The 15,585-nt window shown below is 42.7% G+C and overlaps 2 protein-coding genes across 2 annotated transcripts in view; one reads left to right on the top strand and one right to left on the bottom strand.

The window, feature by feature from the left end:
* The window catches only part of naaladl2 (N-acetylated alpha-linked acidic dipeptidase like 2), a gene marked incomplete at both ends in the record, with an annotated part of 343,065 nt that overhangs the window by 278,720 nt on the left and 48,760 nt on the right, over positions 1-15,585 (top strand). The window lies entirely within an intron of this gene.
* On the bottom strand, positions 10,039-11,977 carry LOC307254735 (putative oxidoreductase ZK1290.5). Its single transcript, XM_080033224.1, has 7 exons — positions 11,841-11,977; positions 11,394-11,642; positions 11,157-11,258; positions 10,938-11,029; positions 10,628-10,801; positions 10,339-10,398; positions 10,039-10,192 (listed from the first exon to the last, which is right to left on the bottom strand). Exons 1-7 carry the CDS (start codon positions 11,914-11,916, stop codon positions 10,097-10,099), a joined length of 849 nt encoding a protein of 282 aa, XP_079889350.1. The 5' UTR covers positions 11,917-11,977; the 3' UTR covers positions 10,039-10,096.

Below are 15,585 nucleotides of genomic sequence, written 5' to 3'. Positions count from 1 at the left end.
CTGCCCTTTAAACCTTTACACCTTACTGTACTGCATTTCTCCTTCATCTGCTCTGCCTTTATACCCACATCCTGTGCTATTTTCACTTATCATTTGCTCCTCTGCACCTCCTCCATCTCTCTCCTCTCATCAATTTTCCATGCTGTTCTCTAATGGCGCTTTCCCATGACATAGTCCTGACATCTACTCCACTCTACCTAGACCAACGCTACTCTACTCTTCTCTACTCGCTCTTGGGACCGGGAACTTCACCACTCAGAGAAACGTGTCGTGTCATCACCGGCTGGCAGTGTTTTATTTATTTGTACAACCTGTAACATTAACCAACATGCTTATGTCCACCGCCGTCTCTCAGGAGAGTAGCTGATAGACTCTCTCATTGCCTCTGGCCCCGTCCAACTAGTGCAGGTTGTTCTGGTCGGCTGCCAAAGTGAGGAGCGGCTGTACCTTGTCCAGCGACCATGGCGTGGTTGATGCCAGTTTTGAAAGAAAGTCGAACAAAAACTGGAGAGACAGCAAGCTCAAACACTGCGACCGCTACTGTGTCTGTGGCTTGTGTGTTTGTTGTGCAGGATACACTCAGTGGTCAAGTGGAATACCAAAAGAATAGAGTAGAGTAGAGGTTTTTTTTTCTTTTTTTTCACTTCTGCATAGTGCATGTATACAATGACGGATTACCGCATGGGCAAAGTGGGCACGTGTCCAAGGCCCTGGCCAATAGGGGGGCCCTTGATTTTTTTTTTATTCAAGTGGCCAAGACTTTGGTCATAAAAGGATTTGAATGAAAAAAAGCTCAGCCTGCACTTGACTCGCAACTCGCTTTGATATTGATAAAAAATGAAGAAAATGCACCACTAATGCAACATTGTTACATGCAGCGGTTACACATACCACATAAGGTCCCTGGGACCGGTTTCTTCTTGTCAGAAAGATTTTCTTTTGCAGTACCACACAAAAAGTTGATCGATGTTTGAAGCGCCTTTTTCCTTACACAGCACTGTGGTCCAAAAATAAATTAACCCAAGGAAAACTCCTCACCAGGACCCTGACACCTTCTTTTTAAAAGTACAAACAGTGCAGTGAGATGACAACACCCAAGAAATAATCTTCCACAGTTTCCACCTGTGAACAGAAAACACACCCGTCCTCCAGCTCTGGATCAAGGTGTGCTCTGTATCTGTTTGTAGCTATCGCCCCATGTACAACCCTCCACTGGAGGTCGGCCGTCTGCTTCTCAAGGTGCGGGGCGGTGAGTGTCAGCGGCTGCCCACCTCCCTCCTGCCAGTCCCCCATAGCTGGTGTGATAAACAATGAGGGGAAACCATGCTCACTGCCATTAGCCCATTGTTCAAGGTTTTCAGCAAACGCTCTTAGAATCAGTGGCAGAGCGGCACAGACTTCTTCCTCCTAATGATGAGGCTGCTGGAAGTGAGGCTCATCCTCAGGGTGTCCAACCATGTTGACTTTCAGCAGGTGGCCCAGTTCGGTACAGCCGGCCTCTTCAAACACCCACATGCCCAGATGGTTGTCTGTAGCGTGTGTGGTCTTATACCATACCTGCAACACTGCGGAGTAGAAAGGACTAAGGCCTGTAAGGTCGACGTTGTCTGGTTGTAGAAGGAAGAGCTGCTTTTCATAACCTAGCCTTCCTGCTTTCCTTAGCAGCAGTCTGGCCATGTCCCACCAGCCGGGGCCGCAGTCATACCAGCCTTTGGGCAGCCCTCAATCTGAAGGCAGCCATTTTTGCCTTGATGTTGACCAATACCTGCCATCCTTCCTCCATCGGCAGCTAAAGGACTCCTGCTCGGACCCAATGCCGGCCAGACCAGAATAAGTGAACAAGGTTTCTCTGGCTGTCTTCCTTAAGGCCTGTGGGTGGCGTCACGGTTATTAGTCTGTGCCAGAGAGTCAGGGTGACCAAGTTATTAGCAACCAGAACTCTTCCCCTATATGACAGCTGGGGTAGCAACCATTTTCAATTAGACAACCAAGCACACACTTTCTCTTTCACTCCCTCCCAGATCTTGCTTTCATACCCCTCAGTTCCTAAAAACACTCACAACACCCTCAACCCTTCCTTCCTCCACTCCAGCTGTCAAGGCAGACTGGGCAATGTCTGGTCCCTCCATAGTCCCAACAGCAAAGCATTGCTCTTGGCCCAGCTCACCCGTTCAGACAATGACTGTTCATACAGGGACGGGGTGTCCCACAGACATTGAACATCCTCCTGACTGGAGACAAAAAGGTTAACGTCATCAGCATAAGTGCAGACAGTAGGATTACGTTCAAGACTGCAGGACCACAGTATCCAAATACCATTGAGCCAGCCCCTCAACCTGTACAGCAAAGGCTCAATGGCTCGACTATAGAGCTGTCCTGAAATTGGACAGACCTGTCTGATCCCTCGCCAAATGCGGATTGGCCGGCTCACCCCTGCACCCATCTTCACCAAACACTGTGCCTCGCTATCAGTGGCGCAAAAAGTGTGTATGCAATATATGCGGCGCATAGGGGCGCTGCACTAGAGGGGCGCCAAAGAGATCGGGGGAAAATTATTTGGAGTCGGTACTTTTCTGTGTTTAGCAGCATTTGTGTAAATTATATGTTCAATAACAGAGGCACCTCAGTGATAAGGCGCCCCCTGCTCCTTCGCCTCCTCCCCCCCACAGTATAGGCGCTCCAGTGCACGCCCCCTTGAGCACGCGCTGGAGCGCGAGGGCTTTCATTTGAATCGTGTTGTCATCTGATGACAGGGACCTAAAGTTGGAGAGGCAGAAAAGAAAGCTCTGGGGGGCACAAAACAGAAAACGGGAAGATTGAGGAGGAGAAAGATTGCATGGATGATAAAAATATTTTGTTTTATATGGCCGATTGTATTGATTAATGCACACTGATTATCAGCCGCGACTCGCGGATTGTCACTGCAGATTTACGTGTCACCTCAAGTTTTTGACTATTGCTGTTTTCATAGTTTTTGAATGGTAGTGTAGTGATTATATAGCCTGGTGCTACCAGACCATCGTACTTCATTTCATTTGTACAGAAGGTCTGGCAGTGCTGTAATTGGCAAACGTTCACTCATGGAGGCGGGTGTCTGTTAAAGTTTAAAACTATTGGATCTGCCCAGTGCCACTCTGGATTAGCCAACCAATCGCATAATGTTTGGTCGTCACGTCACGTGTGTCATGAGCCGGCTTCTGGCCGCAACTGAAACTGGAGCGCGACTTCGACGTCATCGTTCTCAGCCACTCGCTCTGTTCGCTGATTGGACCGGCTGTCGAATCTCCGGCAAAACTGGGAAATGGGCTGTACACCCAGACTGACTACTGAAGGGAAAATAAAATTTGGCCGGAAGCAGGCGGGCGGGCGGAGCCAGGCTAGTGATTATAGCAGGTCAGCGCCCAAACAACACACTCACCTGTTTCCCACTATTATCATATGTTTCACCATTCCAGCGCACAACTGAGTTGTGTGTGTGTGTGTGTGTGTGTGTGTGTGTGTGTGTGTGTGTGTGTGTGTGTGTGTGAGAGAGTGAGTGAGTGAGTGAGTGAGTGAGTGAGTGAGTGAGTGAGTGAGTGAGTGAGTGAGTGAGTGAGTGAGTGAGTGGGTGAGTGAGAGAGAGATGGTTGTGTAGCAATGATAACGAAAATCCTGTTTGCCACAATCTTAATAGTTTATTGTAAGGGAATTTGGTGCGATAGATTTGAGGCTCTAAGTTATTTTCTATCTTATCTAATGCCTTTTCTCTCTCATTCAATTGAAAAAAAAGTTTTATCAACAAGCTGGTTTTTCCAATTTAACCGTTTTTCTGAGCTGTTTTTTAACGTTTTTCTTAGTAAATACATACACACATTTTATGGGTAAAGTCAAGAAGGTTGGCTGACTAACTTGTTTGGCTCATTTTACTATTCATTTGAAGTGAAATAAAAATGTTCTTTGTCTTTAATTCTCTTCACCAGAGTACACCAAATTGCTTATTTTACATGTTCAAATCACAAAATGTTGTGATGCTAAGTGTCTGCATACCCCCCAGAAAGTGGGTAGTTGCGACCCTGGCCGCTACACAATAAACCGACCCAAGACAGAAAACCAAAAGCCGTAAGTGCAAATAAGAGTAGGGTAGTGTAGCTGGTACCATGTATTGGAAAAGTGACAATATTTCCTTATTCCACCACCATCGTTTTTTCTTTTCATGTCACTTGATTCCTGACCTCTATGAATATCAGAAACCCTCGTCCCATGCTGTATAACAGTGGCATATATACTGTATGGGAAAGGAATATTCATGCTGTGCTCTTTGTGCTACACTTTTTCTTTGTTCCTGTCAGTTTTAGTGATGTCTGTAGAACAGGCGTAGTTGTTTGAGTGCAGTAATGTGAGGACGTGTAAGGTTTCCGTGTAGGTTGATTTATTCAGAAGGACCTGCTATTGTTTCTGCTGACACACACACACCGGTGAGACAAGCTTTTTATACAAACACAGCAATATGGAAACCATTTGGCCCGGGAGCCGTGCACTGAGAATCAAGGTTGAGTGACTTGCTGAAGGGCACACGCAACAATTCAGCACCTGGTTTGATCACTGTGAACATCCAGTTTCCCCAAAGTACAGACACACAAAACACCAGAGAAATGTAATCCATCCACACGCTGCAAATGTCAGCCTGTCGTGTGTGTACTTGTCATCTTCAGTTCAACAAAGGTCAAATTTCACAATAGAAAAAGACACTAACATCCCCATTAAAACATTGTATGTTTGGTGCACCTCAGTTACACAGCATATAAATGATTAATGCATACTGGTTTACTTACCAAAATGATGTGTGGCATTCAATTTCATTTAATTGTCAAATAAATCAACGTGGCTCTATTTTTAAAGTATTTGTTATGTGTTTTCCTTATAATTTTATAATTTCACCATGAATTAATATAATGTATAGAGAGTGATTAAGTAACAACGGGCCTCTCTTACTTGGTTCACCATGCATCACCTTCAGAGATTTGCTGCACTGTCTTGTGTCATCAGTAGGGCTTGAAATTGACTTTGTGCCTGCTCATTCCAAAGTATGAGGCTGCTTTAAATTTTGACCAAAAGCAATTCTCCTGACAGTGACAGATGAAATCATTCACTGCATTCATTTCAACATATTTATTCATGAAAATCAAAGACAATATTACAGATGTGTCACGCCTTTCCAGGGCTATCTTTAATGCAAACTACACTTTGAATCAATGAATCTCAATAATAATGTTTAAACTTGAGACGGAGATACAATAAATGGCATTGTGTGCATACACATATTGTGCTCCTGCAAAATGCATCTTAACATGGTTTCATGCAACTTTATTTGTCGCTTTGGGAACAAAGAAGAGTCAACCAGCAAAAAGATTGTCCGACAGAGCAAATATTGATTCTTGATTGTACATGTTGCACTGTAGTGAGGCTAACACCTCCAATGTGACTTTGGCAGTGGCATTTCATTTACTTAAAGCCACTACGAGTAACATGGCACGTTGGCGTCCCCTTTGGACAAAAGCGGTAGTATTTTTACGACGCCCGCTGTCGCAAAGCTGTTTTCTAGCTTGTGCCAGGCGTGCGAGTGTGAATTGAGAAGGGCGCAATATAGTGCATGTCCGTGTGTTGAAAGTGTGAGGACTCTTTTCGGCTCCGTGAGAGTGGTTTTGACACTGCATCAACTAATGCCAGTCAGTGCTACACACACCTGATTGCAATGAGTTGATGCAGCAGCGTCACCTAACTACTCTCTCTCACGGAGCTGAAAGATTACGTGTCCTCACAGAAAGCGAATGAACGAGAGACGGCAGTTAGTATGGATCACGATGACGTAATGTGTTTGTGTTGTTGATGTAAATAATAACTATTTCCGATAATGGTTATCTGATGATGGTGAAGCAAAGCAAACTTTGTGTTAGTACCAACCGCTCATTCATTTAGGAGTAAACACTGCAGTCTAGTTTCGCTCTCGTGAAATTGTATACACGTTGCTTGGCAACGCCCTCGTCCCGCCCGTAGCCTATATCACTCTCCCTTTTAGCGTTTCTTCATTGCATTCTCTTTTTTTTCTTTGATGGTTCAGCCCCGTTATCAGTCATTATGACGACAAATAACTGTCTCAAACAAGGCTCCCGCTCCCCTTCCCTCACCTGGAGGGATAGGCTTCTCAAATCGCGTTGCAGCGCCACACTGAAATCTGCGACCAATATGGATATGTGACCATAGAGCCTGCACGAGCGAACCGAAAATCGGACTGGGTGTGCGACCAGACCAAAAGCAGTAATAAAAACTATATAAAAACGTCTTTCTTTGCACTGATGGTCTCGTTTGCTGTTAAAGGTAATTTATGATTATCAGAGGAAACATGAGGCTGTTTAAAAGACTGTTACATTGAAATTTACCTTTTTTATATATATCCCCTCCCAAGTTACAAAACATCGAAGGGGGTCAGAGCGCAGGGTCAGCCATAGTACAGTGCCCCTGGAGCATTTCGGGTTTAAGAGCCTTGCTTAAGGACACAATAGTAGAGATGATGGGCACCGTACATGTAATACCAGCCACTACTAGTTTTACAAATAACACCCTCCTGCCTGGTGCCGGGGATCCAACCGGCGATCTCATGGTCGGCCCGTTTACTTTTCAAGAGCCCGTTGACCTTCTTCTTTATCTGCTTTGGTATGTTGTGTGATTTAGAAGGACAGGAAATGATTTGTTGTAATGCCATGAGAGACCTCCTTGAATCATTGACAGCAAGGCTCATTGGCAGTGTTGTATTGACGTTGTATCCGTCTCAACAACCAGTGTTGTTAATATGGTGAGTGCATATGATAAAACCCAAAGCTAAAGAGCCTGGCCTTATTCACATCAAACATGTGGTTTGGAAGCATGATGGTTTACCAGCATATGAGAGCGCTACTAGACAAAGAGCAGTTAACAATAACAGTGCCGGCATTGTTCAATCAAAAATTGGGTGTGTTTTTCTGGAAGCACAACCCATTTAACATGCGAAAAACCTTTGCAACAGCCCAATCTGTTACAGAACCTGAGCCCCACTAATCACTTCCAGGAATTATCCACTTCACTTACTTACTTACTTACTTACTTACTTACTTACTTACTTACTTACTTACTTACTTACTTACTTACTTACTTACTTACTTACCAAGGATGAATCATTGTGCACCGCTTTTCAGAGCTCTCTGACATTAAAACTTGAAAATACGAGTGTCCAAGTAGCTGTTGAATTCAGTGTGAAAGGCTCAAATATTAATTAGGCTTGATGTTGACAAGTACATCTAGCCCAACAGTGCAGACTCTTTGTAATGATAAAAGCTAATTATGCAATCCCTAATGCAAGTACAAGATTGCTAAACATGTCACAGGGCAATATCTATAGCTTCACCTGAGAATAAATCTACTATTCTAATACTCACACAAATATGATCATTTTTATAGCATGACTAGTGAAATGAATGTAATAAGAAGCAGTGAACAAACTTGCTTGCTATTTACACACAGTATAATATTCTCAATATAATTGATTAGGGCCCGACCGATATGGATATTTTGGGGGCCGATGCCGATACCCATTATAGCCTATGCAAAAATGGAATTATTTCTTTATTGTAATATGCATTGTCTACAAAAGATCTAAAAGTCTTACAAATATGTCTAAAGTGACATTTTTAAACTCAGACATTAAGTATTTTATCTCAAGCCTTATACCTCTGCTATTGGTTGCAGGGGGAACTGTCAATGTAGTGTGAATTAATCCAATGTATTACAACACACCTGCTGCTGCTGCTGTAAATAGGCTACCTCCAGGGCAGCAATGCATTTCACTAAACAGGATTGCTTGATAAAAAATATATATACAGTATATATTTTAGACAATGCCGATTATTCTGAGATAATAATCGGCCAATTTAATCGGCCGGCCTTATAATTGATGTACAGGTATCTTAATGCATTAGATGTGAGCTATTTCAGAGCAGCTCTTCATATATAAGTGTGGTAAACTCACTACTTGTGTGCTGTATTTTTTTGTTGCCAAATAGAGGTTGATCGACCTCATTTGTACTCTTCACTAACCTTTTCTTTTTGACACATTCTGGCATTTTGCACCTACTCTTCAGACACAGGAATTGTTTTACAAATGCAAAACTGCCAATTGCAAAGTGCTTGAGGCTTTTGTCAGTTCAATGGAACGAGCACTCAACAAACTTATCTTTCTGCCGTCTGTCGTTTATGCAAGCTTCCTTTACATGCACGAAGGACAAAGGAGGAAAGAGGTTCACTTCACTGCTGGCATGCAATGGGCGACTTTATGATATAGTGGAAAACTGTGCTTTTATTTTGATGAAGAACACGGAAATGTAAATAGTCAAATCTTTCCATCAGAGAAAGCTGTCACTCAATGAACGGCTACACTGTAGAACAATATGTCAATCTGCAACTGTTTATACAAGTCTATATTGGTTTTTGACCACTTGTGAAGCACACACACACACACACACACACACACACACACACACACACACACACACACACACACACACACACACACACACACACACACACACACACACTAACACACACACACAGAGATAGGACCATCTGCTCCTGTAATGAGCATGGCTGAGTGCCGTCGCCATTTGCAGTATCAATCTTCCAGGCTACATATGTCATGCAATGCCATGCAGAGACAGCAGGAAAGGGTATTACCAGTCGCCAAAGTGTGAATTAATTAGCAGCATGTCTGGGGGGGTTCTCATTCACTTCCCCACCCCCCCCCCCCTCCCCAATACGTCACACTCCCTGGATCTAACAAGGCCTGGGGGCTGATCACAAACACTGAAGCAAAGTCATTCTTCAGCAATAGAGCACTGTCTAAAATTAAGCAAATGAGTTTCTACTACTAGAGTTGGTCTCCCACTCTCTCACAGGAATGTATTCAAGGATGTGAAAATATTATTAGGTGACTTGAATGATACATCTTTTTTTGTCCTTTTACCCACATAAGCATGGACAGAGAAAAAAACATCACACAAATGCTACATTATATAAAGTTGGTGGAACACAAATACAATCAGTCAATGTTTTCTTTTTTCTGCAAGTCGATCTTAGCATGGACAAAGTTAAAACCTGACTTGTTCTCAGTTTAATTGCTGCAATTGTTTGATGTTGAGGGTATGATTGAGTATTCATGTCCGTAGTTCACGCGCTCTAGTGTTTTCCCCTGAAATGATCCATGGTTAAGACATTATACAAAAATTCAATTTGATACATTTTTGATGGCATCAGCACACAAACAATGGACTTGTTTTATTCCTCTCAGGTCTTTTTCTTAAAATGTCCAGATCACCTCTTACCACATGTTGAATTAGTGTGTCCATTGCAGTTCAAAGAGGGGTGAACATGCGTAAGAGAAATTCAAATAACAGCAGTAATTGTCTGTTTTAATTTGAATGCCTCCTAAACCTTCTGATCAGGTTCAACTCTACATTACAGATGTAGCTGTGTTTGTTAGGACACATTTACCTGGCCGACTGGTTTCCTCTCTTGTGCTTAGCTAGTCTTACCGGCTGCTGGCTGTAGCTACATATTTACCATAAAGACCTGACAGGTATAGATTTCCTCATCTAACTCCCAGCACAATGCAAAATGTGCATTACCCCAAAATGGCAATCTATTATTTTAAGTAGGCTAAATCCTCTATATGTCTTCCACCACTGACATTCAGTAGACAATCATCATCTGCTTGATATGAATGTCCAAGCCCTGTCCAAGAAACACACACATTATGAATTGATTCAGAATTATTTTATTGTCTTTGTAACGTAACTTTATTTAAACAGGGACATTGTACACATGAAACATTAACCTTGTTTAGAGCAAGGAGAGATGCATTGTACCAGGTTTTTAGCAAACTGCTATTATCCACCTGTAGTCCCTGGACAAATGAAAGAGGGAACCCATATATGAGTCATGGGTTCAAACTGCAAAAACAACATAGTGGCACCACATATAATTATAAAACACGATGATGAAGATTTGGTGAAGATGTTTCATACACATTGCATTACTCCACGTTTGTTGGATCCCAGGACACGTGTCTCCCATCATGCAACTGTTTTATGGCCTCCATGTCTTCCTCCGCCAGCTGGAATCCAAACACCTAAACGTGAAGAGGAAGAAGATGTGATGTGTACGACAAAATCGCACCACGACAATATTGTTCATAATAAGCCCAAGTGGGAGAAGGTCATTGCTGATTCCAATTTCACAACTGTCTTAATGTTTTGTCAAATCCTGTTGACTTACGTCAGTGTTTTCTGCTACGCGCTCCTTTTTGGTTGACTTTGGTATTGTAATGGCTCCATTCTAAGAAGAAATACGAGGATAGATTAAATAGCACTGTGTGGCGAAATAAAATGTGACCTGCAAGGGCTTTTCAATGGGGATACTGATACGTCTCACTTGGGCTGTGCCTGTGTATAATTATTTTCACCTAAAACTGACATAATAACCATAGGGCGGAAGGCACTGGACTAAACTGACACTGTTTTTGTTTTTCCCAGTACAATACCCAATCCTGTGTCATTGATATTACCTGAATACTACAGCGGATGCAGATCTGAGCAGGTGTGCGTCCATACTTCTGGGCCAGTTGTACGATAGTAGGGTCGCTCACGGCTTGACCCTTGGCCAGAGGGCAGTAACCCTGAAACGCGATGCCCTCTTGACGGCAGTACTCCATCAGCTTATTGGGCTGCTGGTACTCCACCTGATTGGTCATGAATTTTACCATTGTTTTTTTGATAACAATGTTTATACAGTTCTGGTTGACATTATTTTCTCTCATAACCAAGGGTTTTCTTTTTCTACTTTCTGCTATTGCTTTTGCTTTGTGCAACACTTACTTGATTGACATGTGGCACCACAGTACAGTCAAGCTTTAACTGCTCCAGGTGGTGAATCATAAAGTTGCTAACCCCGATGCTGCGACACAACCCTGTAGGAACAGAGAGAGCTAAACGTTACTTTAACAAAAAAGCCATGAGATATTGTCTACAGAGAAACAGAACCAACTCATGTAGTACCAAACGTATCTATATGTTATTATGCTGTATTTCAATCACCCTCTTCATGAAGTTCTTCCAGAGCTCTCCAGGATTGGGCTCTCAGTTCTCTGTTGGGGCCGCCATGTGGCATGGAGCCAGGCCAGTGCAACATGTAGATGTCTGAAATTGGCAAAGAATTGAAAGGGAACGAGTTGGGGCAGGAGTGTTTAGAATAAACCGACAATAAACAGAGAAAATGGTAATAACTGGGATATGGAAACATTTGTCCAATGGTCCCTTTTTTCTACTCCTTACCAAGATAGTCCACCCCCATCTGAGAGCAGGATTTCTGAAAGGCCTTCTTAGCGGTTTCGTATCCATAGTCCTCTGGCCAGAGTTTATTGGTGAGCCACAGGTCTGCTCGGGGTACCCCACTATCCCTGATGACTTCAGACAGCTGGACTTCCAAGCCATTATACTTTGACGTGTCGATGAGGCGTATGCCACAATGCTGGAGTGCATACAGAACAGCATCTTGAGAGAACCCTCCAACTTGGGAGGTTCCTTGGAGAGAGGAAACAGAAAATGTTTTTGACCATGTCATGTCAAAAACATTGACTTGACATGTTTTAGCACTGTTGCACAATTATTTCAAGGGAACATGAACATCTGGCTGGTTACATTCCTGATAACAGACTTGAAGGCTACTATACTGATAATGTTTTTAAAATATCTTAAAAAAGTGGTAAAAATGGTACTTACCCATTCCAAGTATTGGCATTTGCAGCCCATTTAAAAGTTTCACCGTGGGGCCAGTCCAGCCTGGTACAGAAGACATTTCTTAGAAAACTGAAGCAATGCGAGGGAAAAACTAAGCACTGGATAACTGCTAAACCTGTTCTCCAAATAGTGTGTGTTGCTGTTTTTGCAGTGATACAAGGAACGTTTTATATACAGAGCATTCCATCCTGAACGAGGTGGGCGGTACTTAGGTCCCACCCACCTTGTTTTCCTTAATTACAATTGGGCTATTCTGAAACTACTATAAAGGCCTACACATACTGACGGATCCAGAAAAACCTGTACACTGTGCACTGTGGCCTTAAGGGCTCAAACGTGCAAATAGAAAAGACAACCAACACATGTTTAAGTGTAGAAGTTAAGATTGTTTACGTGATGCACTATGCACAGTGTGAGAGCAGACAATAGCCCCTTTTACACAGCTAGTGAAAGCCGGGAATATGCCGGAATTTCGGCCCTCCGCCCTGCTGTATTAATGTGACCATTGCGGAACGGGGGAAGAAAGGTGTGAGAGATTGTTTCGGGAATCTTACTACCTCTGGGGGTAGTAAGATTGCCGACACAATCAGTTCCGCCTCTCTGTATAAATGCGGCCAGCTTGTTGTTGCGGAACAGGGGGGCGTTTGACGTTCCATAGCCTACGTTCTAAACATGCGACCATGTTAGCAGTTGAAGGACGTGTGTTAAAGATTAACCATGGCGGCCTGATGTCCAGTAAAAATCACCAAATAAAAGGAACGGCGTATAATCTAGCTGGTCATAAGGTCCGCTCTTGGGGTCCGCTGCTCAATACAAACCCCCACGCTTCATTTTGCAGAGTGTATGAGTCTATTTCTGCCCGGGGAAGTTGTACAATGGGAAAGCTAGGCTAGGCTAAGCTAGGCTGCGACCGGATCGCCAGTCGCCACAGCTATTATTATCCTAAGTCTGAGCGTATATCCACACTATATTTCTGTCTACAGTAACGTGACTTCACACACTGTGTGTATGTGTATGTCTGAATGACAGAGCACTGCTCTCAAAGAGACTCGCTCACAGCCAACCTGTCACACAGACACACACACAGGTGACGCAGTGAGCGGAGTGATGTTGTCAGTTTGGTTAACTGTCCCAGAGATGTTGGACTCTGCGCGTAGCGAGATCAACCGGCACATCACAGGTACAGTAAAATACGGCCCTCTTAGTGCAAGCCCCAGCACTTCTGCTCTCAATTCACCGGCCAGTGTTGTTGTTGTAAAGCTGCTGACCAGTGCGGCGCTAAATGTTTATGTCACACCTGATGCTGCTTACAAGCACCTCTTTCATTCCGGAACGCTGTGTAAAAGGGGCTACTGATGCGCCAACATGCAGGCGTTCCTTGGTTCTGTGTAAATAACACCTAACCAAGCAGAGCCGGCAAATTGCCGCAATCTCTGTGTAAAAGGGGCTACTAACTTGTCATGTTCCCCTACTTGACTCTTTGAAGTTTTTCCGATGAATCGTACACTGTTGTGCAGCGCAATAGATTGAAAACTGTTGTCAAAGCAGCTTACACACTTCATTTAATACCTTAAGATAATCACTGCGTAACTTGGTGAGCAAGGCAAGTTTATTTATATAGCGCAATTCAGACACAAGGCCATTCAAAGTGCTTCAAAGAGCGAGTATAGTGACCAAGTGTGGATGTCTTAAAACTCAAAATCAGTGCCAGCATGTATAGAGGGAGCATCTTTACATTGAATATTGTTGCTTTCTTCCACTTTATGAAAACACTGTTGTTAAAAGTTAAATTGTTTTCTCATTGACTTTTGTGTCTCGGGAAATATCTCGGCATCTGGTTAGATGATAAACTCACTTTTAATTTTCATATAAAAAATCTTGTTTGTCGACTACGACAAAAAATTGGCTATTTTCATAGGAACAAAACCACCTTCCCTTTATTTAGTAGGAAAAGGATTATTGAGGCAGTTTTCATGTCTGTCCTTGATTACGGTGATGTGGTTTACCGGCATGCATCACATTCATGTCTTAAACTCCTGGACTCTGTTTTTCACTCTGCTTTAAGGTTCATCACAGGAGATGCTTATGACACACACCATTGTCTTTTATATGAAAAGGTTGGGTGGTCCTCCCTTAAAGAGAGACGTGACGCACATTGGCACATTTTTATTTACAAAGCCTTGACCGGGAAGCTTCCTCGTTATTTAACAGAAATGCTGCAAATTTCAAATGGGCTTTATCAGACCCGCTCCACTGACATGCTTATGCTTTATGTCCCACAAGCCCGGTCTGAGCTGGGAAAGACAGCTTTTAGCTTCAGTGCCCCCGACTCCTGGAACAACTTACAGCAACAAATTAAACTAAATACCTTCATATCTTTTAACCAATTTAAACAAACTATCTTAAATCTGCCAAACTCTATATTGTACTTTCACCCATTTAATTTTAATTGATGCCACTCTTCACCACTGTGTAAATGTTTCAATTGTTTTTTTCTCTTCACCTGTTGTTGTGTATTTGATGTTTTTGCATTGAATATTGTTTATGTATTGTTGTTTTTCCTTTGAATTTGCTTTGAACTCGACATCATTGTAAATGAGGGTCACCCCTCAATTGGTCTCTCGAGGATAAATAAAAGTTAAATGAAAAAGTGTCAGTGTATCAGAATAGTAGAAAAATGGGCAGAAACTGAAAAATGTGTTCCGTAGAGGCTTGGCTCTTACTGTGAAGATACAGTATGTAGCTAAAAATACAAAGCTACTGTTGGCAATACATCCACAACAGCTGTACTATAATGTTAACTCACAAACGTGCGTACACCACACTTACAAATACATGCCTGCACACAAAACCTTTATAAAGTCAAGGATTGGGTTTTAAGTGCCCTGCCCATTTATCTCTCATAGTAATAAGCAAGTAAGGACACTCTGGAAAAGCCTTGTAGTAGGCTTAAGGAAATCCTGAAAGAAGATTCATGACACAAACACAGTTTATTTTGCCCCTGGCAAATAATCAGTACTTCAAAATGATCACCTGTTCTTAAATAAAAGCAATGATACTGTCCCACACATTTTTTGTTGGCATTTTCCATGCTTTTATTAACCAATGCTTGGAAGGTTAAATATTGTCAAATCCATCTGCCTTCTTCCTTGACTTCTGCCATTTTCAATCTTGGCTAATGGAAAGTGTAAATCTGTTTTTTTTTACCCAATTAAAGCTAGGAGACCATAAAGGGTGTTCATAATTTCTTGTCTCAGAAAATCAAGTAACACACACACACACACACACACACACACACACACATATGCAGTGTGTTTGGAGAGCACTGCAGAAGGGACCATCTGTTATTAGGGCTCAGACTCGTTGGAGCAGGGAAAATATGTCTTCCAGAAATGCAGTTCATTGCATGTCTTGTGTCTGTAACTATTATTCCTGGCACTGTCTATAGGTGCTGGATGCTTATGAATTCCTGGGTCAGCTACAACGTTAGAGTGACTGTAGTGCAGAGCGGAAGGGATATAAAAAACACATTTGACTTATAAAGCTTTATTACATGGCACTTTGAGAATCCTATGTAAATCACAGCATTCTACAGATCTGTTATTTCCAGCAAGACAGACCGCTGTCAAGGGTGACCGTTGCTATGAATAGGAAATATTGTTAGTTCTGACCGGCGTCTTCAGTAAACAATGTGTTCACAGATGTGCCCGCTGCAGCGCCACAGCAG

Source organism: Ammodytes marinus (genome assembly GCF_949987685.1).
Source record: "Ammodytes marinus genome assembly, chromosome: 8".
NCBI lineage: Eukaryota > Metazoa > Chordata > Actinopteri > Uranoscopiformes > Ammodytidae > Ammodytes > Ammodytes marinus.
Note: the sequence above shows the minus strand (reverse complement) of the source record. Positions and strands in the feature narration are given on the sequence as shown.